This window comes from Chlamydomonas reinhardtii, chromosome 1, assembly GCF_000002595.2.
Source record: "Chlamydomonas reinhardtii strain CC-503 cw92 mt+ chromosome 1, whole genome shotgun sequence".
Classification (NCBI taxonomy): domain Eukaryota; kingdom Viridiplantae; phylum Chlorophyta; class Chlorophyceae; order Chlamydomonadales; family Chlamydomonadaceae; genus Chlamydomonas; species Chlamydomonas reinhardtii.
The window spans coordinates 3,832,497-3,858,662 of NC_057004.1; the positions used below are offsets into that span (position 1 = coordinate 3,832,497).

The 26,166-nt window shown below is 62.0% G+C and overlaps 4 protein-coding genes across 4 annotated transcripts; 2 read left to right on the forward strand and 2 right to left on the reverse strand.

Moving 5' to 3' along the window:
• Positions 1-26: 26 nt before the first annotated feature.
• CHLRE_01g024800v5 (uncharacterized protein) lies at positions 27-12,966 on the reverse strand. The gene is made up of 26 exons (XM_043058535.1): positions 12,756-12,966; positions 11,957-12,487; positions 11,381-11,848; positions 11,101-11,232; positions 10,895-10,952; positions 10,658-10,733; positions 10,284-10,455; positions 9,884-10,068; positions 9,597-9,731; positions 9,281-9,383; positions 9,114-9,164; positions 8,801-8,969; positions 8,598-8,689; positions 8,311-8,466; positions 8,127-8,215; positions 6,172-8,015; positions 5,859-6,031; positions 5,648-5,739; positions 5,374-5,523; positions 2,819-5,128; positions 2,572-2,675; positions 2,306-2,477; positions 2,000-2,205; positions 1,843-1,894; positions 1,596-1,656; positions 27-1,478 (listed from the first exon to the last, which is right to left on the reverse strand). The coding sequence occupies exons 1-26, from the start codon at positions 12,826-12,828 to the stop codon at positions 1,108-1,110; spliced, it is 8,025 nt and encodes a 2,674-aa protein (XP_042928449.1). The 5' UTR covers positions 12,829-12,966; the 3' UTR covers positions 27-1,107.
• A 640-nt stretch (positions 12,967-13,606) lies between these two features.
• CHLRE_01g024850v5 (uncharacterized protein) lies at positions 13,607-15,218 on the forward strand. Its single transcript, XM_001689495.2, has 4 exons — positions 13,607-13,787; positions 13,855-13,875; positions 14,030-14,143; positions 14,242-15,218. Exons 1-4 carry the CDS (start codon positions 13,713-13,715, stop codon positions 14,437-14,439), a joined length of 408 nt encoding a protein of 135 aa, XP_001689547.1. The 5' UTR covers positions 13,607-13,712; the 3' UTR covers positions 14,440-15,218.
• A 58-nt stretch (positions 15,219-15,276) lies between these two features.
• CHLRE_01g024900v5 (uncharacterized protein) lies at positions 15,277-20,378 on the forward strand. The gene is made up of 6 exons (XM_043058536.1): positions 15,277-15,617; positions 15,904-15,941; positions 16,034-16,082; positions 16,221-16,703; positions 16,807-17,558; positions 17,691-20,378. Exons 1-6 carry the CDS (start codon positions 15,557-15,559, stop codon positions 18,963-18,965), a joined length of 2,658 nt encoding a protein of 885 aa, XP_042928450.1. The 5' UTR covers positions 15,277-15,556; the 3' UTR covers positions 18,966-20,378.
• Positions 20,379-20,695: 317 nt separating this feature from the next.
• Positions 20,696-26,136, reverse strand: CHLRE_01g024950v5 (uncharacterized protein). Its single transcript, XM_043058537.1, has 16 exons — positions 25,891-26,136; positions 25,604-25,777; positions 25,375-25,455; positions 24,938-25,148; positions 24,621-24,709; positions 24,413-24,499; positions 24,119-24,253; positions 23,741-23,953; positions 23,348-23,617; positions 23,005-23,123; positions 22,782-22,888; positions 22,544-22,686; positions 22,274-22,411; positions 21,907-22,100; positions 21,600-21,733; positions 20,696-21,504 (listed from the first exon to the last, which is right to left on the reverse strand). The coding sequence occupies exons 1-16, from the start codon at positions 26,074-26,076 to the stop codon at positions 21,299-21,301; spliced, it is 2,487 nt and encodes an 828-aa protein (XP_042928451.1). The 5' UTR covers positions 26,077-26,136; the 3' UTR covers positions 20,696-21,298.
• Between the last annotated feature and the right edge of the window lie 30 nt (positions 26,137-26,166).

Here is a 26,166-nt window from a genome sequence, read left to right on the forward strand (position 1 = left end):
GTTTGGCGCCTGGCGAATCGTCGGAACGCGCCGACCGGTTAAGAGCGCGATTTGGCGCGAGCACGAGTAGGAGGTCCAAAACGGCAAAGGGCGCGCGCCCTTAGCCGCAGAATGGTGATGTAATCACGTCCCTGTACATTTATTAATAGCATTCAACCCGGCATCAAGCGCGTGCGTCCCCGCGAACTCGCTGGCAGAACCCCCCCGCACATCCAACCACCACTAACCAGGCACCGGCCGGCCTCAACCTGCGCGCCAGCGCCGCTTCTTGAGCGACGCCGCGCTGTCCTCCTCCACGCGGCCTTGCTCGCTCCTCCGCTACGCACATGCACGCAGCAACTGATGGGCCCAGGCCCTGCGCCGCCGCCGGGCCCTGCGCCGCTGCCGTTGCTGCTGCTGCTGGTGGGGCCAGGCATGGGCCAGGACCTCCACCACCACCGCCGTCGCCGCCACACACGGGCACACCCTGTCTTGTGCTCTAGTTGCTCTTGGCATCAAAGCCAGGAGGGTCGAAACCAGCCACACTTGAAGCAAACGAACCGACTGACCAGATGCGCATTGGAGCCTGGGTGGCAACCCGCTATGGACATCATTCTAATAAGCCACAGACACCTTCAGCACAAGTGTACGAACGTGAGCGCGTGCCCGACAGTATACTTCGACACCCTGCATTATACCCACTACTACAAATCCCCTATGCCTCGCTTGTTGATGTAATGCTGGCCTGCGACGTATTTGCAGCACCTGATACGGCGCCTCGTGCTTCCCATCCTTCATACGGTATGTTAACTCCTTGACAAACCCACGCATAGCCAATAATCCATGGACAGGGCGGGCATACACATTGAATCGTACTGCCAAGTGACACTTCCGGCAGCAGTACACAAAAAACCCCGCCCACTGCTTCTGATGGCCTCAATTCGTAACCAAAATACTCATTTCCGTGCGCCATCATTTATTAGTCATGAATGCAGTACGCCTGAAGTGTTTCCCACCCCACCCGCTGCGAAGAGAACCAAGTCGCCCCGAATAGCCTAATATGTGATGAAATGTGTGCCGAAAGGTGGTGGCAGTGATGACCTGCAGATCACTTGCAAAACTGCTAGTTCATTGTGTAACCGCGGAGGCAGTTGGCGCAGACTGGCCTGCCTCCGCACTGGTTGGGAGTGCATTACGCAGGTCACTGTTGCAGAGACTGCCTGTAGCACTCCCAGCTGCCGCCCGTGTTACGTCCCGCAGAATTATCCCTAGCTGCTTCAGCACGTCCCCAGCCCCCGGGCGCGCCGCCGGCTCCTGCGCCCACATGCGTTTGATAAGCGAGGCCAGGCGCGGCGGGCAGCGGGCGGGGTCCTCTGGGAGCGGCGGCCGCTCGCCCTGGACCGACACCTTGAACATGATGGCCGCGTAGTGGTATCCAGTCCAGGGCTGCAGCTGGCCAGCCAGCAGGGACCAGATGATCATGGCGAGGGAGTATATGTCTGCGGGCGTCAAGAGCAACAGGCCGACGGTTCATACAGCCCTAGATCAGGATACACAGGCGAGCAGGGCGCGCACACTGGCCACTACTGTAATTGTGCACTTGCAAAGTAGCTCACCTGCTTTCTCGGATATGCCCACGATGGTGCTACTGAAAGTCTCGGGCGGCATGTAGGGGATCTGAGATTAACGGCAGCCCGACACGCCAAGCATGTTTCAGTGCTTGCAGATTGCAACGTTCGTTGCAGGGTGACGGAGCTAGCCCACAGCCTGCGCATGGTGTCCAGACTACGGAACTATCCAATGTCAAGCCATGTACGAGCATTCATTCCCAAGGAATGATCACGACGCCACACACGCACCCACCGTGCCCGCTGCGAAGTTCTTTGTGGACACCAGGTAGGACTGCATCTTGAACCTGAAGGTCATGGTGTGGGCAAGTACCCGCCAGTTTAGGCATGTGCACACAGACACCAGCAGGCAAGGAGTCAAGAGCGGCCCCACAACATGCGCACTCACGCACCGCGCCAGCCCAAAGTCGCTGATCGTGGCCCGGCCGGCCGCGTCAAGCAGCACATTGTCGGGCTTAAGGTCGCGATGCACGATGGTGGGGTGCAGCTGGAAGAGTCCGCTGGCCACGTCCATGGCAATGCGCAGCACCGTCTCGAGCGGGATGGGCACACCGGCGGCGGACGTGATGAGCTGGGACAGATTCTGGCTCATCAGCTCCTGTGACACGAGGTGCACATGCGTTAAGGATCAAACTCCAAACAAATAAACGGTGCAGGCGGTTGACTGTGCACGCAGTCCTGGTCCCTCGGCCGCTCACCTCGACAATAAAGACATCTGCATTGGTGATGCATCCGCCATAGCACGTGACAATGTTGGGGTGCCGGAGTTTCGCCAGGATGCGCGCCTCATGCAGCAGTGACTTGAGCGACTGCGCCTCAAAAGCTCCCTGGCCAGCGCGCAGCACGGTCTTGACTGCCACCGGCATACCCCTGCGCGACAGACACAGAATGGCAGCGATGTTGCAAGATGCTGGGACCGGAAGAGTCACCATGATGGCTGTGCCGCAAGTGCCGCTCCACTTACTTGTACACGCCCTTGTACACCACGCCAAAGGTGCCCTTGCCCAGCTCCGCTTTCGGGTCCCACGCGACGTCGGTCTTGGGGTTTATACACCACGTGACATCGTCCTGTAATGTGCATTAGCGCCACGACCGCGCAGCTAATGGTCAGACAAGAACCTAATCCCACATAACAACGGTGCGTTGATGCATCTACATTTCCCTTCCCACGGACCAAAGCCACTGGATTGAGGCCGCAATGCCCGGCCCACCTGGTCAGGATCTTCCGCCGTTACAATTTGCGCGTTGAGCGCCTGCTGGCTGCTGGTCAAGCCCCGGAGGCTCTGGTTCAAAGCACCATGTATATCGCTGTTGGTGGTGTCCATACCGGTCGTGAACCTGTTCGGACCCAGGCTGGTGCGGTGTGCCGAGCCGCTGGGCGTGGGTGGCAGCTGCAATGTGGTGATGGCCGAGTCCGACTCAACACCAGCTTCTAGCGTACCTGTGTCCGCGACTCGACCACAGCTGAGGAGCACGCGGTTGCTGTTTGGAGGGCGCGAGCTTGGGGGAGTGGGCACCGGGGTAGGTGCCCCTGCAGACCGCGCGCTAAGTTTTACGAGGCACACAGGCAGCGGCTCTGCCGGTGGGACGAATTCGCCATCTGCTGCAGCCTTGCGCCGGCGTGCAAGGGCCACGAAGCCTACGATGATTGCAAGCATCGCCAGCACCACGCCAACCACGACGCCCGCAATGGCGCATGGCGGCAGAGCTTCGTCCATTGAGCTTCCAGGAGCGCCAGCTGGCAGGTCCGGCCCTTGCGGTTGCTGTGGCACCAGTACGGCAGCCCTTAGCGGCGCGTCCGGGTCCACCACAGCTGCTAAGAAGGCTGCCTGGGTGGCGCATGCCGCGCGTACGTAGGATGCGCTGCCAGAGGCGCTGGATACCAGGGCCGCTGCACACGTGCCGCTGCCACTGCCGATGCTGCTGGTGCCAGACCCGAGGCCGGCCAGAGACTGCAGCGTGGAAGCCGTCGTGGATGTGGCATCAGTCAGCAGCAGCGCGGTCGCACCACACAGCGCCGCAGTGCCGCTCGTGCTGTTGCAGGCGTCTGCCGGCGGCTGTAGCTGCACCCAGCAGCCCGAGGACAGCAGCTGCTGCGCACCGCATGCGGCGGCAGCAGCGGAAGCGCTACCAAAGCGCACCGCCCCGCTTCCTGACTGCGCCTGCAGCAGCGCGCGTGCGCGGTGGCGCCCGCTGCTGCCGGGAGCCGCTGCTGACAAGTCCACCACCGCAAGCACTGCGCCGGCAGCCGAGGCAAGCTGCAGTGCCTGGCTGTATCCGGCCTGCGCGGGGAACAGCTGCAGTGGCTGTCCAGAGCTGGTGATCCCATCCACCGCAACGGCCGGCATCTCATACTCGCACACAAACGGCAGGGCCCAGGCGGTGCAGTTGGCCGCGCGGAGCCCTGCTGCTCCACCTATGAGGTCGAGCGCACCGCAGCCTCCTGCAGCCCCAGACTGTAGCACCGAGCCCACAAACGTCGCATTGGTTGTGCGGCCATGGCTGTAGCTCCATCCGGTGCTGTTGCCAGACCACACCAGCCCCGTCCAGAACGGACTCGTGTCCAGCTGCGCCGACCCGGCTGCAGGGTGGGTGCTTGCCTGTAGGTACGGCCGCAGCAGCGCCTGCACCACCGTCAGCTCTTGGGCGCTGTTCACGGACAGCAACTGTCCTCCGCCGCCGGCGGCGCTCTGGCATGTGGCTGCGGCCAGGCTGTAGCTGGCGGGCTGCAAGTACACGCTGTACTGCTTGCTGCGGTATGCCTGCACGGCCGCCGGTCGCACGCGCGGGTGCACAAGGCCACCGGCCGCCGCGGGAAACGCGCGCTCGGACGCGAGCACCAGGCATGACAAAGCTAATGGGCCTGAGCCCTGGCTTGATCCTGGGCCGGTCAGCACTGCCGCCGAGCCCCAGCCCTGGAGCACACAGGCCGGGGACGGGTCTGCATCGTTGACCCAGAAAAGCGAAAACAGCTGGCAGCCCGTCGTAGCCGTACAGTCCAGGGAGCAGGCCCGGACCGCCGTGTAGTTGGCACTGCTGTTGCCGGCGTTGGGCAAAGGCACGACGCCTAGGACATCGGGGGCGCTGCCGGACCAAGACGCCGCCGGCACACACAAGTGCCATGCACCGGCGGCATGCACGTACTGGTCTGCCGATGCCGGCTGGCTGCTGGAAGCTGGTGTGGGCCCAGCCATCAGGCGCGGCCCGTGCAAGCACGTCTGAGTGGCCAGCCAGGACGGCCCGGTCGTGCGCGCCGCCAGACCTCCAGTGGTGCTGCCGGTGCTATTACTGCTGCCACTGCCACTGGTTCCCAGCACACACGTGCTGTTGTGCGCCATCCACGTGTAGCCCACGCAGCCGGCGCCCAGGTCGCACAGCGCCTCGCAAGCGTATGCGGTGGCGACGGATGTGTTGCGGGCGCCCGCCGCAAACACGGCGCTGTACTGCTGCGCGCACACGTAGACGGGCGGGCTGCGGGGCAGCTGCCGCTCCAGGTTGAGGCACGTCTCCAGCACGCTTCCCTGTGCGCAGCAAAACAGCAGCATTGAACCTTACGTGAAAATTTGCTGATCCTCCTTGGTCATGGCATGGGTTCGGTGCGTGCTACGGCAAGGAAGCAATACCGCATTGATAGGCACCTGGTTTGGCTATGTGCCTGTGGAAACCGACCCCGGCTATGTCCGGGCGATGAGGTTGTTCGGCTTCAGACTGTGGAGGGGCTCAGCCCCTTTTCCCGTGACCGGGGAACACTTGTCGGGAGTCTTACCAGGTCAAGGCGGGCCATGCCTCGCGAGTTCGGGTATTCGCTGCCGTCGCCCATGGTGAAAGGCAGTGCGCCGGACTTGGCGTAGCAAGCCCCATAGGAAGCGTCCGCGGTGGTGATGAAAAAGTTACAGATCGCGCGTGTCGCGCATTCCTGCAGACAGTGGAAGTACATGAGTAACACAAGCATGACAAGTCCGCTGGTGTACCGCGCGGCACCTCGAGCTTGTTGCAAAACGAGGTATGCCCTTCCAGGCTGGCCACCCTCACACACGCACCTGAGCGCAGACTACGTCCTTGAACGTGTCAAACCGGAACAAGTCGTCTCCGCGCATGTCAAGGTGCGGGGTGCACAAATGCCAGGAGTCATCTGCACAAGCGGCGGACAAGGGTAGCAGCACCATGACTTATGGAGTATGAAACATAAGTGGAGCGCTAAGTCACAGTCACAAGACTCCAAACATTCCGTACACATCCCAGGGAACGCACCTTCTCCCAGCCGCACTCGTCGATTACCATTGCCCAACGCAGGAGAAAGAAGCGGGGTCAGGAGCCGGTACGTATGCACGCAACTTTTCACTGTGCCCTTATCCGAGCCAGCGAGCCGTCCATTGGTGCCCACCACGCCAGGCCAGGCCTTGCCATCGTGGAATGCACGGTACCTGCAAGCCATGACAAACACCTGGCGTGACAAACAATTTGTTTGAAGCTTCTTGATGACATCGGACTAATGGCAACGCAAGGACTATACAAAGCGTTCAAAGCTTACGCAGAAAGCTTGCGCGAAGCTGCCGCAACGCACCTCAGGCTGCAGCTGGGCGGCAACGTGTAGACCACATACAGCGAGCAGTCGTCGTCCGCGTCACAGGTGTCCCGGCAAGCCTGCTCGTCCGAGCCGTTGAGCCGCCGGAGCTCCCAGCCGGCCGCATCCACGTACTCGGTACACACGTACGCGGGCGGTGTCGCCAGCCGAGGCAGCACCAGGCAGCCCTCCACGCCGACTGAGCCGCTGTCACTACTGTTGCTGCCAGCGGCGGCGTCCGGCAGCTCTACCCAGGACCGTGACGCAAACCAGTCGTAGCTGGTGTCGACCACGATGCCCGTGCGCGTGCCGCACAGCAGCGAACCGTTACTGCCTGCTGCGGGCCACACTGCAAAGCCCTGACACGTCGCGTTGGCGTTGCACGACACCGCACAGGCCGCCAGGTCGCTCACGGGCAGGCTGTCCTGGGGGCTGTACGCGACCACAGGCGCAGCACGCACGCGGCGACCCAGCGCGCCGCTGCACACGTGCGTGGCTGAACCAGCTGCTGCATAGCTGACGCTGGGGAGCTGTCTGGGTGTAGCGCCCGCCACCAGGCGAGTGGCCTTGACGCAGGTGGTCCGGGCCCACTGGGCATCGAACACAGGCAGGCTGGTCAGGCTGGCGACGCCGGGAACACCCAGCAGCACACAGGCGCCCGCTCGCGTGTCATACGTGTAGATGTCGCAGGCTGCCAGAGAGGAGCACAGCGCCTCGCAGCGGGACAGCTGGGAGGGGCTGATGTGCAGCTGCCCCACGACTGAGGCGTTCAGGGCCGCCAGCAACTGCTCCGTGAGGCAGACGTAGGGCGCGGCCGGTGCAGCTGTTGCGGTTGCGGCAGTGGCAGCTGTGAGCGCAAACACGGCTGCATAGCCCGCCGCTGCACAGCCCGGCTGCTGGCCGCCGCTGCTGTTGCTGCTGGTGTCCCCGCTGCTGCAGGCCTGTCGGCACATCGTATCGTCGCTGACGTTGACGAACGGCAGACCCGGAGCAGCGGCACCGCCCCAGCAAGCGCTGCCACCCACGATGCTGTAGAGCGCCAGGCCGCTCTGCTGCGCCAGGCTGTAGCACTGAGCCAGGCTGGACGCGTTCTGCGACAGCAGGACCGGCAGCGGCGTGGGCGCCAGTGCCAGTGACCCAGCCGTCGCCGCCGCGCGCTGCTGCCCGTCCACCAGCGTGTAGCAGCCCTGATAGCGAGCCGCCCCTGATGGGATCTGGTCTGCTGACGCCGCCGGTGCTGTAGCTGCAGGCTGGGCGATGGTGATGGACGGTAGCGGCGGCGGAGTGCTCATGCCGCCACGCTCGCACACGAACGCGGCAAACTGCTTGCAAGCCGACATAGCCAGCGTCGCAGTGCTGCTGCTGTTGCTGCTGGCACCGGGCCGCACCATACCGCAGCGGCTGCCAGGGCTCAGGCTAGACGCTGCGCCGCTGACCAGGCCCGCCAGGCCGCCGTCGCCTGCGGTACTGTGGCTGTCGAGCCACATCAAGTCAAAGCCCGAGCTGCAGCTACTGCCCTGGAGGATGGAAGGCTGAAAGCTCGCCAACCTTCGTAGGGCACGCTCGCCGAAACCGTCCATGAAGCTGACCCCACCGCGGTATCCCGCTGGGCAGTACAGCCCCACCCAGCAGCCGTCCGGCACGTCGTGGCTCTCAAAGCCGCCGCTGGCTGCCCGCGGCAGGGCTTGCAGTGCCGCGCTGCACAGCTGTGCCACCGCCCCAAGCTGCTGCGGCGAGGACACGCCGGCGAGGTGGCCGCCGCGCGCCTGGCACACCTGCTCCGCCGCATGGTACGGCAGCGCGTAGGGTGTGCGGAGCACCTCGTACGTCGTGCCGTCGTCAGCCTGCGGTACAGCACAGGACCAGGTGTAAAGCTGATGGCGGCAAGCAGGAACACGGGTTGCCTTGATGGCTTAAGTGATGCCTCTTGCTGACCCATCACCAGCAGAATTTACCTCGTAGCTTTGGAGCGGCGAGCCAACCGGCGTTTCACATAGGAATGGCCGGCTCATCTGGTAGCGGCGGCGCGCGAGCATGAGATTGCCTGCGTACAGCAGTCAGAGAATAATCTCAGGGAATCAATCAGCAGCGTATGCCTCTGCATGATTGCGCATGGCCCAACATGACGAGCATACCCACCGGTTGAGTAGGAGAGGGTTGCGGCAGACCGTGCCCCAGAAAACTGGGAGAACGACACGGGGCGTCCGGGCGGGTAACCGCCGTACCACATGGGAAAGTCGAATGGCGAGCGAGGGCTTCCGACCCAAACGAAGTCTGTCCACGCCAGGTTCAAGCCTGTGCGATCAAATGTAAAACGTGATGGTCGGCGGGTACAGCCACGGAATGCACACAGCACATACCCAAGGCAAGGACGGCACGTGCGGTAACACGTATGCCGGTGCAAGCCTATCTCGCTATATCCGTACCTGTTTTGTTGGTGGTCGCGCCAACCCAGACTTCAAAATCGCTTGTCAGGCCGTCAGTGAAGCGCTGCTGCGTGCTGTATTCTTGCCGTAGCCTGTTGATGGAGCGCGCAAGACTTCAATGCTTGCTGGTGGACTTCGCAGCGCTCTAAGGGGTCTCGCTGGAGGTGCGGTAAAATAAGTAGCCCCATCTAACGGCAACGCACCTGTGCAGGAAGGTCCTGAGCACTTCCAGGTCTCGCCCCACAGACGGCGACGCCAAGTTACCGCCGCGCGCCTGACACGCCTCCTGGGCGTCCGGGAAGGTGCGCGGTGTTCCCAAGTGGAGCTCAAACAGCGCCCCATTGCTGACCACCGCCGCGGAGGGTTGCACATCTGCCCCGGGTAGGCGCCACACACAGGGGGTGGTCACGATGACTAGAGCTTGTGGTCACTATGCGACGATGCCTGCACCCGCGCCTTAAGGATAAACAACAATTAGCTATATAGCCGCCGGCTGCGTGGCCGCCATGCACTTACAGGGCTTGGCCGGGACAAGGCACGTGATGTTTCGCCTTCGACTATCGCAGTCTGCGGGCGGGGGCAAGCAGCATCTCCATAAGTACTTGCGAGGGGCCCCGCTGCAGAGGCTGCGGCAAATTTGCCCAAACTAAGCTACCGTACTTTAGCAAGCGCACACGACCTACCTGACCAGTTGGCCCATTCCCAGCGAACGGGCCCTGAGGGCCCCACCGTGTTTACCGTAAGGCACACGACCACAGGCGAAGAGGTCAGTGTGAAGAGCTCGCCCTGTCTCCCCACACACAGGCATTGGCGGTAATTAGCGTTGAGCAGCGCGGTAGGGCATGTATGGGCACATCTCCAGCGCAATGCCTCAATGCCGACATGTCTTAAGCAATGAACCGATCTGTCTAGTGCTGCGACCTGTCCTGCATTTATCCTGGATGGTGTGCTAAAGAAACACAAGGGAAAGGGTCGACATTGCATGGTGTGTGTGCCCACCTGGTAGTCGTAGGGAGTGCCATCCGTCCACCCGAGGTTGATGCCGTGGACGTTGTCCAGGCCAATGTACGTGAGCACGCGGCGCTCCCCAATCAAGACGAAGTTGTTGCTCAAGGGGTCTAAGTCGAGCCAGGTCTGTGTCTCGCGCAAAAGGGCAACAGCCAGCGCAGAAATCAGCAGCGACGTTGCAAGTAAGATTGGGCACCGTACTCCTCAGCTTATGTCCGCACTCCGCAGACTTTTCAACCTCGATCCACTTAGCGCATACTACTGTCGCCCCAGCTTGCCTGCATCACTAGTGCGTCCGTGGCGCCGTCGTGGATGGACACCATGTTGCCGCCCAGCTGCTGGCACATGGCCACGCCCACGGGGTAGGTCGCCGGGTTGGTGATGAACACGTAGGCGCTCCCGCGTTGCAGCCGTACGCGCGCGGGCAGCTTATCCAAGCGGCCTTCCCAGCTTGGCAGATTGGCTGCGGGAAAATTAGGCAAGCGGGCGCCGGCGGGACATAATCGAGGTCAACGGAAGGGTCTGGTAGGAAGGGCCACGCCGTTCATGCGCCATGGGCACCAAGCCGTGTGGCGTAACGTCCCAAGCATGCCAAGCAAACACAAAGATACGATGGCCCTGCAATGCGCCGACATAGGGCCCCGATTACATGACTCGGTGCAATATAAAGACACTCACGCGTGGGCGCGCTCGGGATATTCTGCGACGGGCCTGGCCCGTTGCGCACAGGCCACTGGCATGCCACATGCCGCGATTCGTCACAGGTGTTGGGGTACAACCAGCCATTCAGCAGGCCGCCCGCGGCCGCTAAGAGGCAGTCCGGGCCCGGGGCTGCATCCCTAGCCCAGAACTGCAAGCAGCATATGGTAGGGTAGCACCAGCCAGGTGCGAGGGGGAATGTTTCCGCAAACCGTAGAGAAACATGATGGCTGTAACGACCAGGGGAAGAGGCCTCATTGGTCAGTGTGCATGAAGGCAGTTGCAATGAAAGACTGGCACTCCCAGCGGCGCAAGTTTGGGACAGCAGACACCTTTGCAACAGCGCTCCATACCTCTGACAGAATCGGGGACCCGTCTCCGTACGTGTAGTTTGTGAGTGTCGCAGGCCGGAGGTCGAAGGGTCCGTTCCTGATCCAAGGTAACATGGCCATGAGAACAGCACTTCAATTCCGCGTGTCAAGATGCTGCCGTAATGCGTAAAACGACCGTGGACTTCATCTGCTATCCCTGCCACCGTTCCCTGCCAGCACGTACGGATACTCCTTGTGCCGCCGGACCCTGCCACGCACCCGTCAATCCAGATGTCGCCACGCGCCACCGCCGTGAGCTCCGCCACCGCCTCCCGGCCTGCAACAGAAAGGCATACCCGTACCCTGAGTATGAGCTCCTTCACACGGAGCCCAACCCGTCGTGTGCATCGCGTGTGGCACGGCATACCTGATGCCCGTTGGCCCCTGGCCTGTCCCGTGTTTGCCAGCCGTGGGCCATGCCTTACCCCGCGCGCCCACCGGCCGGTGCGGCACGGCGCCCATGCCCGCGCAGAAGTTGATGGCGTCCTGGGCGCCCAGTCGGTCGTTGAAAGCAACCACCATTGTGCTGTCGGTCTGGAAGCGCACGCCGGGGTCACCTGCATGTGGGTCCGCGGCGGGCGAGCTGCTTCACGCCCTGCTTGCTAAGCTGCGACAGCCTTCCCTGTGCGGGAGACGTCAGCGGCCCCCCCTTACAACACAGCGTCGCGCACAGCAATGCGCAGCTGAGGCGACTTTGCTGCTCACCTGGGGCGTACACGGCACACACTGGGGCGCCCTGCTCCGTGCAGGCTCGTGTGGCCAGGCCGGCTGTGCCATTGGTGACTACCACCGCCGTGCAGCCGCCGCGCACCGTCACGCTGAAGTTGACGGGCAGCACATAACCGGTGCCATCAAGCCAGCTTATGCGGCTCGAGGACGCGTTATGGACGCCGAACAGCCAGAACACGTAAGGCCCACGGCGGGCAGCAGCCATGCCTCCCGCACTGCTACTGCCGCTGGTGTTGCTGTTGTGGGCGTCCATGCGCGCCGCTGCCTGCTCCGCAGCGCGCAGCAACGTCCGGTAATCACTGGTGGTGTGCAGTGAGGCGGGCCGCGCGCCGCCGAATTGCCTGCAGGCGGCCTCAGTTTCGCTGGCTGTCCCCGGCTGCGAGGGCAGGCCCAAGTAATGTAGGGAGGTCTCGGGCGTACCCGCCACGAAGTCGGCGCTCGTGCCTAGAGAGATGATGCACAGTGGGGCAACAATGTCAATATGAGGCTCACGAGCGCAACGGCAGGTGCCCTAGACCCAGATGGCGCAGGGACAAACAGAGTCGGATTTACCTGCCCGATCTGACTGGAGAAAGTAACCCGTCGAAGCATGCCGCTGCACGCAGCCGCTGCCCAAGCCTGCCTCCACGCACGTCGCCGTCTTCAGGGTGCACAGCTCCTCTGAGGCGAGGAAGCTGACGCTGCGGCATCCCAGCGTGCTGATGCAGAGCTGCTTGCAGGCGTCCCACGGCACGCGCCGGTAATACGGCACGTCCAGGTCGAAGTCATTGGACACCTCCAATCCAGTCAGATCATCAGTCATTCCACCATCCAGGAGGTCGGCCCGCGTGTAGAGCCCCTCGCAACTGGTAGCGTTGCTGGTGCTACCACCGGTTGCTGACACCTCCTGGTTGCCAAGGGCTGACAATACCAGCTGCCCCGCTGTGGTGAAGCCCGTGCAGTCAGGCCTGGGGTTGCAGCTCCGAGCCAGCGCTATGAGAGTCGAGTTGCGGGCACCATCTTGTAGTGCGGCGCCTTCAGCACTTGTTGCGCCTGACCACAGCTGGTAGCCGGGCACTGTCGGGCAACTGCGCGCAGCAATGCCTGCAGGAGCAGTGCAGCAATCGGCATACCCGTTGGAAAGCTTTCCGCAGAGGCCCACACCCGACGCCCACGCCGGCGTGCTGCTGGTTGACTCATGCGCCCTCACTCTTCGACAATCCAGCCGCTGCGTCTTGGCGATGCCTATCAACAAACAAGTTCCGGTGGATGCTCTTTCCAGCCGCTGGAAAAGCCTTGTCGCTCCGGAATCGAAAGTCATCTCAAGCGAAGTGCCCTTGGTTGAAGCCGTGTTACCATGTGCGAAGCTTACTTGTGCCGCTCCATAAGGTGCATAGCAGCTGTGCAACTACAATCCACGAGGCCGTTCGCGCCAGTGGGCTCATACCAACTCTCGGGGGCTGGACGCTACATCAACATGATTACAGCTACTTTCCCCGTATCAAATAAGGTTTGCATCCAATGTATGGGCGCAGGTAAGTCGCCCACACAAAAACTGAACCAATTTCAATTCGCCCCTTCATGATTCTTGAAAAAGAGCTGTATCCAGTTTGTGTTCTGTGTTCCTTTTGGTCCTCGGCGCACGTGGACGCGGCGACAACCCCCACGCCTCGGCCCATGCTCACAATCACGACAAAAGCTGTGCCTCCCTCACTCCATGTGTGCCCATCTGTCCGTTTATCTGCCTACATCCGTCCACGCCCGTAGCCCTGACCCTCCTTTTTGCCTAGAACGTCCACAACTTCATAACTCCTGCATTCCGCCAGCTGCGCTTCGGCAGACATGTTTACTTTTAGGGTGCTGAATTCGCAGGCCTGCAGAGTTGCGGTTTCAGTAGTTTGTAAAAGTGTAAAATCATGGATGTGCTGCAGTGCGGTGGCACGTGCCGGCTGTGAGCATGGGGGACCAGGGGAGACATCGGCCTGTCGCCGCTCAACATTTCCTTCAACCGGTTGTGCAGTAAGAGCAATGCCGGGATTCCTCCCATAGCCCCGGGTGTGGGGCGTTGCAAATACGGAGGTGCACGGTGCCCTGCTGTCCGCTTTGGGGCCTTGGAAGGGGCGCTCCCAGGCCCAGGCCTGCCTGTGTTCGTGTCCACCGATGCGCTTCATTCGCACATCGGGCGGGACATTATGCCCATATGCCGAAGCCTATATTGTTTAAGCCGTCAATTACTTTAAACAGCTCTGCGTCTGTTAACTGACTGAAGCATCGTCGCAACCACTGCCGCAACCATTTTGCCCACACAACACGAGCTTTTGTGGTAACCATGACGGTTCAGTATTTAGAGCCTTCGCAGCTTGCCGCTGCTCTTCGTCACCCTAAGACTCGCGACCGAGTGGTGGTGAGCAAGCATGGAGAGGCGCCACGCCGTATCACCCCGAAGCTAACAGCCGGTCCTCCCACCGCAGGTCGTAGACGTGCGTGACGAGGTAGGAAGGGAAAGCTGAGCTGGATGGCATGTAACGGCGGGTGCAGAACGGGGTCTGGGTACGGCACGGGCGGCGTAGGCACCCTGCAACCTTGTCTGGGCCCTGCTGCAGCGGAACGCCACAGCCCAGATACGTTGGTTGCCCGTGGTCGCAGGACTTCATTGGCGGGCATGTTAAGGGGGCCGTGAACTCGCCTTCAGAATTTTGGGGCAACGAGCCGCATGTGGACTCGCTCATCAACGAGCACATTGCGGGCAAGGCAGAAATGGTGCGTGTCACGTGGGTCTTCTGCTCCGCCTGCGTCGCGCGCTGGTATTGGCTGCCACTTACACGCTTGACGCACCACATCTTTCATCGCTTTTGCAGGTTGTGGTTCATTGTATGTTCAGCCAGCAGCGTGGGCCCCGCTGCGCGATGGCTCTGGCGCGGCGTCTGGAGGCAATGGAGCAGCCGCTCAGCCCGATCCCACAGGTATTCGTACTAAGAGGCGGCTTCACCAGCTTTGTGCGAACCTACAAGCACGAGGACGACCTAGTAGAAGGATTTGACAGCAAGTACCACTAATGAGCTCAGGGCTGGCGGACGGCAACGACACCGGGAGCAAAGTGGTGCAACCCGGATTAGCCGACCTGGTACATTACGCAGGAGGCACCTTGCACCGACGCGGTGCCGCGCAATTTACCGGTGCTTCATTTTCTTGAAGCATTTTTGATAATGGTGCTATGAACTAGGCGATCACTGAGGTAACATGTGGAGGCGCCTGTGCAGATCCAGTGCAGGGAGTGCGGGGGGTGGAGTGAGAGGGCTGATGTGCCGGAGCAGATCATAAGCGAGGGCCGTGGCCCTTGTGCAGGGCTGCGTGGCGGGATGCTGCATCTCGCAGCTTCAATCGTAGTTTGGCAAGACGTGACACTGGCAGGAGAGATGGGTTTGGGCTAACTGTCTTGTGGTCTGCCTGTGGTCGGCAGTAACGGTGGGGGACATGTAGATGAGTATTCGTATTAAAGCTGGAACAAGTGCTTCAGCCTGGGCAGTCCAGGAAATGGCTCGTACATGAGTGCTTGATTATAGCAGTGCAGCTTCCGTAAGGGTGGAGAGGGTAGGTCAGCAACGCGCTGTTCAGGATCTCGCCTGCCCGCCACGCCACGGCGTGTGGGCGTGCTCTGACATGTAAGCGCACGACCAGGCAGTGAGGCACGACATAAGACATGATGTCATAATGCGAGTGTAGGTTTTGGGTGTAAGTACGGTAGAGAGCAGACGGGCAGGAGTGCGAGTAGGGGAGGGTTAGGGGGGCCAGGAGGGTGGGGGACGTGGGGAATGGGGGCGTTGCGATCTCCTTGCATGGAAGCATGGAACTGTGCCGTGCCCGCATGCGAATTCACATTGTTGCGCCACAACGCTTTTGCGGTTGGCCTAGGTTGCAAAACAGCGAGCACAGGACTGGAGCAATCCACGGGAGCAATCGCTGTCGTTGGCCTGGAGACTGCCCCGTTTCATGAAGTTGAATCTGTTATGCTTGCAATAGGTACCATTATGCTGTAGGCAAAAAACAGCAACGACAAGACAAGTGCACCTTCTGCCGACATAATTTCTGTGCCCCGACATAGGACAACGCAGCACAGAAACAACATCTGACAAGTTATAATCTTGGATCAGCTGCCCCGGCGAGAGAAGGCGCATGGACGGGGCCGGCGGGGGCAAGCGGGGGCGGGAGCCCGCTGCATACGCCGCCGGACACGGTGAGCTATGCCGACAAGTCTCGCGAGCATGGAGCTGGGTTCACGTGGCCTGGGGGAGACAGGGGCAACGCCCGTTGCACTGGGCTGCCGTCGGGGGGAAGCTGGTACCGTAGTTTGCGACAGGGTTCTTCGTGTGTTTGGTTCGCACGCTAATCGTCCCGAACCCACATGGTGCACGGGCACTATCTGGCACTTACTACGCACCAGCATACCCGCTGTAGCTCTTCATAATTCTCCTCTTGGTTTACAAGCCGCTGCCTGTTTACATGGTGATCTCCTTCGGCAGATATGAGCATGAAGCAAGCTCGGCCAGATGAAGCGGCGGTGAGCGTCTGGCAACACGGGGCGTTGAAATAGTAGGAAGGGGTCAATCTTGCTGTACGCAGTTACGAAAGGTGCTCTTTGATGCAATGCAGATGTATGCATACGGCGCATATCAATATGGCTACGGGCAGCCCGCATACGGTGAGGCAACTTCAGGTCATTCTGGGTCGCTTCCTGGGAGTTGTGGGATTCATACAGCAGCATTTCGGGGGCCGCGCCACAAGACATTGCTGACTGACATGCATAGTTCAGGCTCACTACGACTGCACCTGCTCACAGGTTACATGCAGCAGCCTATGCCAGTCCAAGGGGACATGATGCCAATGGCTCTGCAGATGCAGTACCCCATGCAGGTGCAGCAGACACAGCAGGGAATGGGAATGGGCATGGGGATGGGCATGAGCGGCATGCAGGGATCAGGCGACGCTGCGGCAGGTGCCGGTGGTGGCACCATGCAGATGCAGCCGTCGCAGCTGCCACAGGTGGCTGCCGGGGCCCCCGCACTGCAGCCAGCGCCAATGCAGCCGCAACAGCTGCAGCAGCCGCAACAACCGCAGCAGCAACAACAGCAACAGCAGCCGCCCATGCAACAACAGCAGCAGCAGCAGCCACACATGCAACAGCAACAGCAGCAGCCAATGCTGCAGCAACAGCAGCAGGGCACGCAAGGACAGGCGGTCGGTGTCAACAGTAACCTGGCGGCCGCGCTCGCCACGCTCAGCCAGAGCCAGCTCACAAACTTGGCTGGGCTGCTGGGGACAGGTAGGCACCATGCATGCTGCAGGAAGCTCAGCAAGGGCATGCGTGGCAGGAATGTTCAGTCCTACCAGTGTAAAGTGTTGCTCGCTGTGCACGCTTCTTGCAGGGCAAGCCACAAATGTGCCACAGCAAGGACAGGCAGCGGAGCCGGCGGGGCAGCAGAAGCAAAGCGCGCCAGTTGCTGAGGTGCAGCCGCAGGCACAGCAGCAGTACCCCCAGTACGTGCAGCAGCAACAGCAGCAACCGGCTGTTCAGGGCTCCTCTATGCAAGGCCAGCAACTGTACGGCGGTGGCATGCAGCCGCCGCAGCAGCAGCAGCAGCAGCAGCAGCAGCAGCAGTACCAGCAACAATTGTATCAGCAGCAACCGCAGTCGTACGAGCAACAGCAATACCAACAGTGCCCGCAGCAGCAGCAGCAGCCATACCAGCAGCCACTCCAGCAGCCGCAAGGTGCGGCGCAGCAACAGGCAGTGCAACCGCAACAGCAGCAGCAGCAGCAGCAGCAGTACGTTCAGACACCGTACCAGCAGCCGCAGCAACAGGCGCAGACGCAGTTACAACAGCAGCAGCAACCGCTGCCGCCCCAGCAGCTGCAGCAGCCGGGCTCAACACACGCTGGTGCGGCTTCCAACCAAACCAGCGGCGGCGGTACCGCCCCCAGTCAGCAGCCGCAGCAGCTGCAACAGCCACAGCAACAGGCGCCGCAGCAGCAAAAGGCGGCTGCCGGCACCGGCACAAGCGGCCCCACGCTGTTCATTCCCGCGGACGCCACCGCCTCGCTGTACATCGACAAGCTGCCGCTGGACGTGACGCGGCGCGAGATGTCACACATCTTCCGCAACCTGACCGGCTTCAAGGTAGGTGTGCGCTGCGAATTGCCGTCGTGCTTACGCACCGAATGTCTCCGTGCATCCTAGCTCCCTGTCGTCCTGCGCCTTGTTCTTCTTCCTCAGGCCGACCCGCTGCCCCTCCACCCACTGCCCACGCAGGCCTTCCGCCTGGTGTTTAAGGACACCGCTCGCGAGAAGTCCGTCAAGTGCTTCGTGGACTTTGCGGACGTGCAGACCGCCTCGCACGCGCTCAAGGCACTCAGCGGCTACCAGCTAGACACCGATCTGGAGTCCTCCATGATCATCTTCCCCGAGTACGCCCGCCCTCTCAAGGAGTCCAGCAAGGCGGGCGGCCGGGGCGGAGGCGGAGGCGGTACAGTGCTGGACCCGCCGCCACACAGCGCGAGCGTGCTGGCAGACGGCAACGTGCGGGTGGACGGTGGTCCCGGCCCGGGTATGGGCGGCAGCGGCATGGGGATGGGAGCAGGCATGGGCAGCGCTGGCGGAGTGGGAGGCGGCGGCGGCCGGCCAAACACGCCCGGCGCGCCGGGTAGCGGCGCCGGCGCAGGTGGGACCGGTGTCAGCGGACCGCCTTCTGGAAGGTCAGATGGCGGGACGTACATCGACGGCAGCTATACGACGGGCTTCGACGGTGGGCCGGGCGGACCTGCCGGCGGCAGGCCTGCTCAAGCCATGAGCATGGGGCCGGGCATGGGGCCGGGCATGGGTCCGGGCATGGGGCCGGTGCCCGCTGGACCCATGGTCATGGTCATGGGCCCGGGGCCGCAGGGCATGGGACCGGGTGTGGGACCGGGCATGGGATCTGGAATGGGCCCGGGCCCAGGTATGGGTCTGGGCCCTGGCACGTTGGGCCCACAAGGCATGGGGCCAGGCCCGCAGGGCGGCATGGGACTCGGCATGGGGCCCGGCATGGGGCCCGGCATGGGACCTGGCATGGGGCCAGGCATGGCGCCCGGCATGGGGCCCGGCATGGGGCCCGGCATGGGACCCGGCATGGGGCCAGGCATGGCGCCCGGCATGGGGCCAGGCATGGGACCTGGCGTTGGTATGGGCGGTCGGGGCGGTGGTGCCATGGGCAGCGGGCCTATGGGCGGCCATGGCCGGGCAGGGCCGGGTGGGGTGGCCGGAAATAAGGGGCCGGGCATGGGCCCCGCTGGTGGCCGCGGTCCCGCGCAGGGCGGCCGCGGCTCAACGCCAGGCGGTCGTGGCGGGTCCATGGCTGGTCCGGGAGGCATGGCTGAGGGGCAGATGGGTCCGCCGGGGCCGGGAGGGCTCATGCGGATGGGCGGTCGGGGTCCGATGGGTGGGCCCATGGGCATGCCAGCTCGTGGTGGGATGCCAGGGATGATGGGGCGCGGACCAGGGCCGATGGGCCGCAACGGCATGGGCCGCGGAAGGGGCGGACGCGGCTGAGGAGATGAGCTGCGGCAAGAGTGCACGTTACAAGGCAGGTACTGGGGCATCACGGCAGGCATATGAGCAGGGCCAGCCTGCATGCTCAGGGCTTGTTAAGCGCTAGGGCGGGGAGCTCAACGCTGATAGGTGAACATGGGTGGGGTTATAGGCAAGATGCTGGGCTGGCCATATAGCGTAGCGTGTAGGTTCGGTGGAGGCGAGCTGCCGTACAATTGGGCGGGACAAGCCAGGTGTCTGGTAGCATTCCTACTACAGGCTAGGCCCTGCTACTTGACCTGAGTGTGTGATGGGACAGGGTTTAGGCAGGTTGGCGAGGTCCCGTAGGGTGTAGCTGACGCCCATACCCCAAGCAGAGTCACGTTTGGACGTCACTGTTGTTGCGACGGGCAATGCTTGATTTCTAGGGGAACTGCGCTGACTCTTGGTAAGGGCACGGAGGTGAGGCCAGATGCGACCGTGTGGTGTCAGAGTCCCTTGCGCGCGGCTTGGTTAGCGCTTGACGGAGACGGATCATACTGCTGGTTGAGCGCACGTAGGGCGTCTATTGCTGTACCTGCCGTTGTGTGTCGGTCCGTTGTTGCTTTCATCCTGTTGACACCTTGGTTGACACCTGATCCACCCTCCCTGGTGCCGCTGCGGCTTGGCGTGCCGCGCCGAGGTAGGGCCTGGGTGCGACTGACGTGAACTAGCATGCCTACGTACGCGCGACATACAGGAGCCTGTAGCAGCGTCGGCCGCTCGCACACGGTCAACAGGGCGACCGGGACTAGTTGTCACGTGGGCGTGTGGCTATTGGCGGCCCTGGTGCTGAGTGCTTGCTGCGAGGCCGTAGCTGTGAGGCGGCGACGTATCGGGGCTGGTACCAATGCTAATACTGTCAGGCCGCAGCACTGCATCAAAGAGGCAACCTTGGGGCCACTAGCTGTTGTTTGTGGCGACAGCCGTGAGGCTGTTTACCGCTACATGGTGATGAGGAATCAGGGGATAATGGACGCTAGCCTGTGATAGTTCGGACACGTTGTAGAGCCCGGTGAAGGGTCAAATCGAGGTACGATGCCTGAGGCCTGAGGGGCCAGGAGTGTTCACGACCGACGTGTACCGTACCACCACACAGGCACGAGGCACCCCAAAGCAGAGACTTTGGTTGCCTGGCGCGAGACCTCGTGTCATATGTCGGCCAGTACAGAATTGACGAGCTGCACACCTGCACCGATTAGAAGTAGACAACAGGTTGCGCCATGCGCGCTCAGTTGCTGCTACCGGCAAGGTGCGTGACTCGTGACCACTCCGCCGCAAATTCTACTGCCGAGGGTTCGGCGCTGACCTGGGGCCAGGGCCAAACGGATGGGGGCTATCCAAGTTATGTGAACTACAGTTCAGTTCCGGCCACATCTTATGCAACACCTCCACGTCCTCCAGCCTCCCGTTGGCATGGCGGTGGGTAAGCATAACATGCCCACCCTAAGTGCGGTAACAACTAACAAGATCACGCCGCAGCCCGTGTTGAGTTATGCGAAGTTTGTAGCTCCTGCCCAAACCTGCACCCGCCCCTGCCCCTGGCAGAGGCGTCCGGATTAGCGATGGCGGGTGATGGGGTGCGTGTGTGCTACAGCCACGGCTGCAGCGTGTGTGTGCTGCAGAGTCTGGAGGACAGGTTGAGCTGTCCTCCCCAGCCGTCCGGCCTAGGTCCGTGGATGTGAGGAGCTAGATGGGTTGATCCTGTCTTAGCGCTAGCCCTCTTACACCGTCCTGAGTGTCCCATCACACACCGTTCTGAGTGGTCGTCTATTCTAGGCGCAAACTCAACACATTGCTTCGGCGTTGGCAAGAGCCACGGATGGCCCTATTACCGTGGGGGGGGTGTGATGGGACAGTGTCAGGGCAGGTTGGTAAAGTCCCGTAGGGTGCAGCTGATTCCCAGAACCCAGCAGATGACAAAACAATTTGCAACGGCCCTATTACCGTGGGGGCATGTCGCACCCCGGCACCCGTGGAGGGCACTGTAGGGCAGACCCCCTGGACCGCTTCGCTTAGGGGACTCAGCCTAAAAACCCGGCTCAGAGTGACGCCACAGATCCGACTGAAAGCAGTAAGTGTTGTGAGTTAATTCCAAACACACGGCGGCCCGTACCAAATGCGTGTCCCATCCCTCGAATACCACCCTATGAACTCAACAGCTGTCGCTGTCACGTAATGGCAACGCCCTCTGCGCATCTGGGCCACCAATCTCCAGCCCATTGACTACCATGCTTCTACCCAAAGGCTACAACCCACCACATCATCCCTAATCACTGCTTGCTGCTGCTGCTGCAGCTGCCGCCATATCACCTTCACCCAGTCACTGCCTCCAGGCGCTGCGCCAGGTCAGCTAGCTCCAGCGGTCCTGGCCCCGCGGACACGTCCGCAGGCAGCGGCTTATCGTTGAAGGTTGCGACCGCGCTCAGGACGTCCGCCACCGACAGCTTGACCTCATGAGAGGACACGCTCGAGCCATTGGCCGCCGCTGCTGCTGCTGCCACCGCTGCTCCGTTTGGGCCTACGGGGCATGACGCCAATGTTGACGCACAAGAACCGAAACATATGCAAGTTTGACAGCCAGACGCAGCTGACAAGTACAGACGCACTGCTCACCCTTGGCCTGCCCCGCCGCCGCCTCCTCAACCTCGCCATCGCCCAGCAAGTCCATCACGTGTTGCAGGTTGAGGCGCTCACGCTTGATGGAAGCCACCCGGTTGCGAGCCATCGCCTCCAGCTTGCTTGACAAGCTGTGGGCAACGCCGGGCCAGTCATACAGGAGATGGGCAAGAGCGGTGTCAAGTTACAAGGACTCCGGGACTGGGAGGGCGCCATTCCGTGGAGGCGTGTGCTCGTACGCCTCAACGCCTAATCCGGGCATGACTTCATCCCTCAAGCACCTGCACAATATCATGCCACTTACTGCTGGATTGCGGGGTCACGGCCGCTGGACGCCGCAACGGCGCCGGCGCCCTGTACACCAGCAGCGCTCGGGTTAAGCGAGGCCTGCACCGCGAGCGTCTGCGCTGCGGGTAGGCCTGGCATGGAGTAGGCGGCGAAGGGCTCGAACACCACGTTCTGCAGGTTGTGCATGTAGTGCGTCTGCAGGAGGCTGCCCTGCAAGAGGCAAAGCAAGGGGATTGGGCAGACGGCAGCGGTCAGCATCGTGCAATCTCGCATTCAACTGCCCTGCCCAAGAGAACTACGGCCATGAAGGCCCTGAATGGCTAGCCAGGGCTATCTCGGGTGCCGTGCACCTTGTCGCACTGCACCTGCAGTCCCCGCCTCACCTTGCAGAGCGCGTCAAGCACCTTGCCGTACCAATGGCTCACGGGCCACTCGGCCTGCACCCCCTTCAGGGACGCTTCGGCAAAGCGCGCGTCGCCCTGCAGCAGCACCGAGGTGCTCACCAGCGCGCCGTTCTCCTCCTGCAAGCACAAATAGAAGCGATCGACATCACTGCCATGCACACAGGTCACATTAAACTCGCCAACCCGCATTTCATGCACATATGGCCGCAAGGATGGCGCGCAAGTAACGTAGTATGCCCCGAAACACACCTTCAGGCTGGCGCACGCCTCCGCTGGGATGGTGAACCGCAGCGGTAGAAGGTGCGGGCAGTTGCCGCGCGACGCCAACGTACTGAGCAGGTTGTTGATCAGCAACAGCAGCGACACCGCCCACAGCCTGTCTGACTCCTCGTCTGCACAACACAAGCACAGCAGAACATATTAAACAGCTCCGTGTTCCGGCCGAAACAGGCCCTAACCGCCCTAGCAACCAACGAACTCCCCTTACCTCCTGTCCCTGGCCTCTCCACGTCCGCCGCGTCCTTTGCCGCGCGCTCCACGGCAGCTGCTGCACCCACAGTGGGCGCGTACTTGTAAGCCTCAGCCAGGAGCACCCTACGAGTTGACCAGGGGGCACAGGTGCGGTATTGGCGGCCTGCTCGGCGTGCCCACAGACCGCGCATGCGCGAATACAGAGCCGAAAGGTAGCGCAAGCCGAGAAGCGCACTCACTTGGACAGGCGTACGCCATGCAGCAGCAGCTCCGGCTGCTTGCTGTCCAAGCAAGCAATGAGCACTCGGCTCATGGTCGCCACGTCGGCCGGCGTACCCAGCGACACGTTGCGCGCCATCTGCATCCACACACCACCATGACCGCACAGCGGTCAACCGCAGCCCCATCCATACGCAAGCTGGGGCTTCACGGAGGCCCACTGTGCTGAACACGGGCCGCGAAGCACACGCAGCTGGCCCTCCCGGCCTCCTGGAGTCCTGGCAAACCAAAACCCCATTGAGTTCACATTTTGCCCCTTGCAGCCGGACCTACCCCACGGCCCCCGACTGCCTGCCTACCCACCTGCAGCACCAGGTCCATCAGCCCCAGCGCCTGCTTCTCATCGCGCAGGCCGCCCGCGCCCACGCCGGCGCTGCCGCACGCCGTCAGCACCGCGCCCAGCAGCGCGCACGCAGTGGCGCGACTCTCTGCCTCCGCCGAGCCCCACACAGTGATGATGGCTGCCAGCTGCTGCAGCAGCTGCGCCGGCGCGTGGCCACCGGGGAAGGTGCGGCCCGCCTCGGGGAAGCTAGGGATGACCAGCACCGCCGTGAGCGCACACTCCAGGCAGGCCTACGGCACAATGGTAAGCACGAGCTGAAACCGTTCCACAGGAGCTTGTCAAGCTCTGAGCATGTGCGCCACCACGTCTATGTGCACGCTTTACGGACGTGTATGTGCACCCAAAGCACGCACCTGAGCCGTCTTGGAGGGCGTCGCGTGCTGGCGCAGCACGGACGAGATGGCCTCGCACATCTGGCCTGCGTCACCAACCTCCTGCGCCAGCTTGCGCACCGCCCCCATGACCGCGTTGTGCAGCGCTGTGGTGGCGGCGTTGGCGTCCGCCGTCAAAGCGCGTGGGAGCTCCTGCAGCGCCATGCTGAACGCCGACAGCGAGTACACGGACGGCTGCAGCGCAACAAGGGCGCGTGACAAAGCTGAATGAGCGTGCGGCAATGAAGTGGAGCTGAGATAAGACTGCACCCTTACGCCGCCTCTGCCACAGAGACTGGCCACCACCTGCTGCATCTTCACTACTGGCAAGCATGATCGCATCAAAACCCGGCCCCGCACCTGCTGCAGCGCCAGGTTGATGACCACCACCCGCTCGTCGGGGCCCAGACCCGGCGCGCTGCTGTGGCGCATGAGCGCCGTAAACAGCGGGAAGGGCTGCTCCGAGCAGGAGCTCTGGACCAGCGCCATCAGCCGCTGTACACACGCGGAGCAGGTCCAGGGGCATGGGTTGGTCAGGCGCATGTTGGCTGTAGGGATCACAAATCACATGGCCTGCCTTGGCGTATTTGCTACAGTTTGCCGGCGACGAGATCCCACCCTTCAGTGCCCAGGTTGAGGCTGCATCCTCGTTACCTGCACCGAGTCCGTCTGCTGCCAGCGGCCGTTTTCGTCCAGATGGCGAAACAGCGTCTCCATCACCCGGTAAACGGTGCTGATGTCCTGCGTGTCGAAACACCAACATGTGACCTATAGACAGAGACATGCTAGTATAACAATCCCCAAGGCGATTGGCCGTGGTCACGACCGACAGGTGCCAGGCAGACAGCGTCTTCCCACTCGCCTGCAGGAAGGGCTTGAAGTTGAGCAGGAGGCTGTGCGCGAGTCCCGGCACCGTCGCCTCATCTGGTGTGGTGTTCACGGGGCTGGCACCTGCGGACCCACAAGCAGTTGCTCGGTGTTGCACAGACGCCTCCGGAACTGGCTGCTGTATCTCGTGCTCCACCAATGTTCCCACATTTCGCTAGGCATGCACAAATGTCCTCACGTTTCGATAGGCATCGCACGACCAGGGAACGAAACCGTTCCATCACGACCGCAACCGCGCTCTGAGCCGCTGCTGTCGACCCCAGTGCTCCCAACTAACAGCTCTGCACCCACCGCTTGTGTCCAGGTTCTGCAGCACGGCCGCCTCGATCTCCTCCAGGTTGGGCGGCAGCGTCTTGAGCTCGAAGCACAGCCCCATGAACTCCGCCACCGCGCGCAGGCACGCCAGCGTCTGCGCCGCCTGCAATTGCCCACCCTTGCGCGCCAGCTCGCACGCGGTGGACACCAGGGGCTGCACCGCGCGCAGCTGGTGCTCCACGGGATTCTGCGACGCGCGAGTGTGCAGGTGTGGCATCCGGTGTCAAAGCTTCCATGCGGTGCACCCTGCCAACCCCGCTCGCCAGTGCTACATGCATATTATGATATGACATACGAAACACGCCTCACGACGGATCACACCACGATGAAGGACCGTTTCATGCCGGAGGCGGAGCCGTATTCGACCCAGCTAGCCGCAAGCTGCAGCAACTCAATGGATACCCGCCCCTCACCTGTGCCTTGATGTAGCTCGCCAGTAACTCGGCCCCCATGGTCCGGATCATGGGATCCGTGTGGCTCATCAGCGTTCGAATCTGCGTGCGGTGTCGGACGGACAGAACGCCGCAGGTACTCCTTCAAAAACCGCGTGCCGTCGGTTGGCAGCTGCCAGCTGGCGAACAACGGGCCAGTCCCCCAAATGGCGCAGCCCTATGTCATGAGCGCCTGCCCGCCCCGCCTTACCACCGCGTCCGGCTCCTCAATAAGCTCCTTCGCGAAGTAGCTGAACGTGAACGGGCTCTCCTCCGCCGCAGACTTGCCAAGCAGGTAACGATACGTTTGCACCGCTATCTTCACATAGCCGTAGTTTTTGTATGCAAGCTCCGCCTTGATGCGGCGGGTGAGCCTGCGCGACACCTGCCAGACAACGCCGGGCGAGGCGAGGCGAGGCGATGGGGGTTGCATATATACGCGTTCAGGAATCAATGCAAGCAACTTGCCTAAACCACGTCAGTACATGCTACTCTTACTTTTGACGTTCTTGCGGGTTGCTTCTGGAGGTACTCCGCAAGCTTCTCCATTTTCCGCTCCACGCCCTTCGGCACATCTGAGTGCGGATCCGGTGGCTTGAGAGGGAACACGTCCGGAACCAGAATGTTATAGACCTTTCGCGGTTGCAGCGAAGCTGGTGGCGGAATGCACGAGCACATCACCATTCTCGCCCTTGTTATTGATATATAAAGATGTTTGAGTAATAAATTATTATACGGCGTGGCTAGGACCCGAGTCCAAATGGTCAACGGTGT